This window comes from Octopus bimaculoides, chromosome 10 (genome assembly GCF_001194135.2).
Source record: "Octopus bimaculoides isolate UCB-OBI-ISO-001 chromosome 10, ASM119413v2, whole genome shotgun sequence".
Taxonomy (NCBI): domain Eukaryota; kingdom Metazoa; phylum Mollusca; class Cephalopoda; order Octopoda; family Octopodidae; genus Octopus; species Octopus bimaculoides.
Window position 1 is genome coordinate 14991361 of NC_068990.1, and position 5327 is coordinate 14996687.

At 33.6% G+C, this 5327-nt stretch overlaps 1 protein-coding gene across 1 annotated transcript in view; it reads left to right on the top strand.

Annotated features, from left to right (window-relative positions):
* LOC106875008 (uncharacterized) overlaps positions 1-5327 on the top strand; it is a 196187-nt gene that overhangs the window by 96174 nt on the left and 94686 nt on the right. Inside the window, exons 88-92 of the mRNA XM_052971235.1 lie at positions 402-537; positions 815-868; positions 1591-1635; positions 1748-2013; positions 4352-4487. Of these exons, the coding sequence (XP_052827195.1) occupies positions 402-537; positions 815-868; positions 1591-1635; positions 1748-2013; positions 4352-4487 (637 nt within the window). The remainder of the gene's footprint in view (positions 1-401; positions 538-814; positions 869-1590; positions 1636-1747; positions 2014-4351; positions 4488-5327) is intronic.

Below are 5327 nucleotides of genomic sequence, written 5' to 3' on the forward strand. Positions count from 1 at the left end.
ATCCGATGTCCACCCTCTCCATGTAATTTTGTGTTAGATGAGATTTGTTAAGGTGGATTATTTATTTAATTATTTAATTCTGTGCTGCATCACGGAATTTTGTGAGCACGGAATTTTGTCAGTGAACATGTCGCAGTCTCAAAGCGATGAAAATATTTTGGTGAATTAAATTTAAATGTTGAAGTGAATCTAACAGTTTTTGTGTGTTTCTTAAATGGCTTATAAACACCTTCCCCACTGCAATTGTTTTCGTGCCAGCACACAATCTCAGATCAGGTCACTTGCTATGCAAGTACATCTCCGTAATTACTTTGTATCTCTGATAAAATTAACCTTTGTGTTTTGCTGGAATAACATGTTTATCGAGAGCTGCTTTATCTTTATTTTCCTTGTGCATCTAGAATAATGCAAAAGATGACATTGTTAAAATTCCATTTGGTACAACATCAAACACTGTGAAAATCCACTTTAAAGCTGTTTTACCAAATCGCAGAATGTTAATCACAGTATCTTTTGAAGGATGTTTTGAATCAGCATGTAAGTATACTTTGGTTCAATACTCGAAAATACTTTGTCTAAATTTCATAATTTTTTACAATATTTACTGACCTGTAACTGCTTGATGTAAAAGAATAATGATTATAAAATGAATTATGTAAAATATTGTAATAAATAATGTATTCGTTGTTCATAATCATTGATTATCTGATGATTATAATATCAGTTATTTCTATACCTGATGTGCTGCTTATGTGTCTTTATTCTTTCTATTTGACCTAGCACCATTTATTACATTTTTTCTTTGTTCTTATAGCAACAACACCAATTCCAACAACGACAATTCCTACAACCACACCTCTGCTAACAAGTAAGTGAAAATATTCATTTATTAATATCGATACTGGTTTCAAATTTTGTCACAATGCCAACAATTTCAGGGAGTGGAGAAGTTAATTACATCGACCCCAGTGTTCAACTGGTACTTATTTTATTATCCCCAAAAGCTTGAAAGATAAAGTCAACCCCAGCAGCATTTGAACTCAGTATGTAAACTCAGAAGAAATGCAACTGATATTTTTTTCTAATATGGTAATGATTCTGCTGGCTCTCCATCTTAAAGCAAATTTCTAGTAGCCAACATTTGCCAAAGGATATGAACCTGCATTGCAAGAATTATTATTGGTTTCAAATTTTGGCACAAGGCCAGCAACTTCAGGGTAGGGTTCAGTTGATTACATCGACCCTATTACTCAACTGACACTTCTTTTATCAACCCCAAAATGATGAGAGGTAAAGTTGACCTCAGCAGAATTTGAACTTAGAACGTAAAGACAGATAAAATGCCACCAAGCATTTTACTTGACATGCGAACGATTCTGCCAGTTCGCTGTCTTATTATAGGAATTAATATTAATATGAATATTAATATAATATTGATATCATTAATTAATTAAAATAATGGTTTACATAATATATATATAATTTTTGTTAATACATAGAAAGTATACTATATGAAATAATAGATTAAATTTATGACCATTATATCATGGATGGTGTATAACATATTGTTTTGTCTAATTTCCATTTTAGCCACACCTATTCCAACAACAACGCAACAAATAACAACACAAACAGGTAAAGTTCTTTTGATTTATGATAATCTAAACAACACCAGATATCATGTTGAGATTCATGTTCATAACAGTCATTCATTGATTGCATTTTATTCATTGATATTGTTTTCTAGAATCCTGGTGTATATTCAATGATGGTTTGGAAGATCCCTCATTAATAAGGGCTTGGAACATTAAATTATCAAGCAATGATGAAAATCCAGATGTTATTCGCCCTGGTTTCAAAGGCTGGAAACCTGCTGCAAGTGATAAGAAGCTCACAGTTACAATGTTTGTTGGTGATGCTTTAAGATATGGTGCATCTATTCATCTCTTACGATCCAAAGGTGTTGCAAAGTTTGATGTTATTCTCAGTAGTGGAGAGAATAAGAGATTCAAAGTAAGTTTTAATGAGTTTAATTTTATTCTGAAAATATATTATCACAGTAAACATTGAACTGAAATTCACCAGTTATTTGCAGTGTACTTCTATATATTTTGATAGCATATTACACATCGCTGTGTATGAAATTTGCTCCGCAGTCATGTGGTTTTTATTTTGTTTCCATAGCATAAGAGGATGTGCATATGTCTTCTACCCTAACCTCGTGCTATATACCTGCTTATACACTCTGCTCTGAGTGACTGGTGTTAGGAAGGGCATCCAGCTGTAAAAACCATGCCAAACAAACATAAAAGTCTGGTGCAGTATCCTGCGTGGCCAGCTCCTGTCAAACCACCAAACCCATGCCAGCATGTATGTATGTATGTATGTATGTATGTATGCATGTATGTATGTATGTATGTATGTATGTATGCATGTATGCATGTATGTATGTCTATATGTATATATATATATATATATATATATATATATACACACACACACATGTATGTATGTTTGTACTTATGTACATAGGTTCATGAGATTTCTATACATATGTATGCTTGTTTGTTTGTTCATTCATTTATTCTTTTATTTTTAATTTCATGAATTCTTTCTCTGAGGAAGGAACTGGTTTCTAACAAAGCTCCATTCTTGGAATGTAGACAACAAAAACAATGTCGCATTTTAAACTTGAGGAAACTTGCACATTTTTACTGTTCCACTAACAGCTTGTACTTCTAATGTGCAAGTTAGTTGGTTGATTTCTTTTTCTGAAATCCCAAGCTTGGCCAAACTGTTACTCAGGCATTTAATCACGAAACCAAATGCAACAATTATTACTGGTATAATGTGGATCAATAATCTTGGTATAGAAGCTGGAGGTTTTAAAGCAGTTGTCCATAATTATCCTCTTCCTCTTTAATTTTCAATGTAATATTCACTTCAGGAAGACGGCTGACCCCTCTGATGGTACATACTTTTTCTTGTCTGTCTCAAACAACAATATCTAGCCTGTTATGCTTACATTCGACAGATGTTTTAATGGGAATGTTCCATGTATGTATGCATGTATGTGTGTGTGTTTGTGTGTGTACACACACTATACAAATACATACAAAATATAATCAAAATAATGGTGAACTGAGAAAATATGTCAGATCTTTGAATGTTTCATGGCTACTGAAAAGATCAGGGAAATATCTTGCAAGGAAACTAATGTTGATGAAAGAAAATCAGGCGAAAGAAGATCTGGCTTTGTAAATCTTGTTCAACCGAAGCTAGCAATGGTTGGACGAACAAGCCAGTAGACATAAAAATAATAATGATGAAGTTAAACAGATGTAAAGAAAGTTATGTAAATCATATCTCACTAAGGGGTGAATATATTTTGCATTGTATATTTATTTTTTCACGAAAATATTTAGGAAAATCAAAACTCTGCATAGTGAGTTATTTGATTAGTCTTATAAATTTGATCTTGATACTAATGGAATTAAGAAATATATTTCATAAACTTGGTAGAATACGAACAGGCTGGGCAAAGTTCAAAGAGTTTCTATCTTTGTTGGTAACAAAGGGCCTCTTCCACAGAGTGAAAGGCAGATTGTATAATGCCTGTGCACAAACAGCCATGCTACACAAAAGTGAAACATGGGCTGTGACTGCAGAGGACATGTGATGGCTTGATAGAAAGGAATCTAGTATGCTGTGCTGGATGTGCAATGTCAGTGTGCATATATGACAGTATGTATGCATCTTGAGAGAGAAATTGGGTATAAGAGGCATAAAATGAAGTGTGCAAGAGAAGAGATTATGATGGTATGGTCATGTGATGAGTATGGACTTGGACAGCTGCGTAAATAAGTGCCAGTTACTAACTATGGAGCGAACCTGTGGAAGAGGTAGAGCCAAGAAGATGTGGGATGAAGTGGTGTTGCATGATCGACAGATGTTGAGTCTCACAGAGTCGATGACAAATGACCAAGACCTTTCGTGATTTGTTATGCTTGAGAAGATACATCAAGCCAAGTGAAATTGTAGTCAAGTCCAGTGCCAGTGACATGTAAAAGGCACACAGAACACTCAGTGGAGTGGTTTGCGTTAGGAAGGGCATCTGACCACAAAAACCAAACTAAAACAGAATGAAGCCTGGTGCAGCTCTCCAGCGTACTTACTCCTGTCAAACTCTCTTATTCATGCTAGCATTGAAAATGGACACTGAATGATGATGATGGTGGTGGTGATATCATTTTATATGAAAGCATTATAACATGTTAATTACCTTGTATATTTTACTGTAATAATATTTTTGTTTAAAGTGCCTTCATTTTGAGTATCTTTGTGTATTCAGAATAATGCAAAGAATGACATTGTCAAAATTCCATTTGGTACAACATCAACCACAGTGAAAATCCACTTTAAAGCTGTTTCACCAAATCACAGAATGTTAATCACAGTATCTTTTGAAGGTTGTTTTGAATCTGAGTGTGAGTATGAAATGATTCTTTGATCATAAATTCCTTATTGAAATCTCTTATGTTTTGCAATATTTACACATTGATAGACCATTTCACACACATTACGAATTATAAATTAGCGAAAAAGTATAATATGAATATAATATAAATTATAAATTAATTAAATATAATATTTACAGATTATTGTAATTATTGCTTATCATCACTACTCTTTGCTTAATCATTCATAAATTAATTATTGTAATATTTGTTGACATTGGTTCAGTACTAGTAAATATCTTGTCTAAATCTCAAAATTCTTTTCAATCTTGACTCATCTGTAGACTAAACAGAAATAGTGAAGGCACATGGCTTAGTGATTTGAGTATTTGGCTCATGATCATAAGGTCATGAGTTCAAATCCCAGTGATGCATTGTGTCCTTGAGTAAGACACTTTATTGCATGTGGCTCCAAAAGTAAGTTGTACCTGTATTTCAAAGGGTCAGCCTCATCACATTCTATGTCACACTGCATCACCCTGAGAACTACATTAGCTGTACATATCTGTGGAGTACTCAGTCACTTGCACATTAATTTCATGAGCAGGCTATTCTGTAATTATTGTGCATAATTGATGACTGTAGCACTCTTTAATTCTTTTACTTGTTTTGGTCATTAGACTGTGGCCATGCTGGGGCATGAAGATTTTTAGTTGAAGGAATCAACACCAAAACTTATTGTTTTAAAGCCTGGTACTTATTATATTGTAGTCTCTTTGTTGAACCACTAAGTTATGGGGATGTAAACAAATCAACACTGATTGTCAAGTGCTGGTGGAGGACAAACATGAAGTCACACACACTTATATA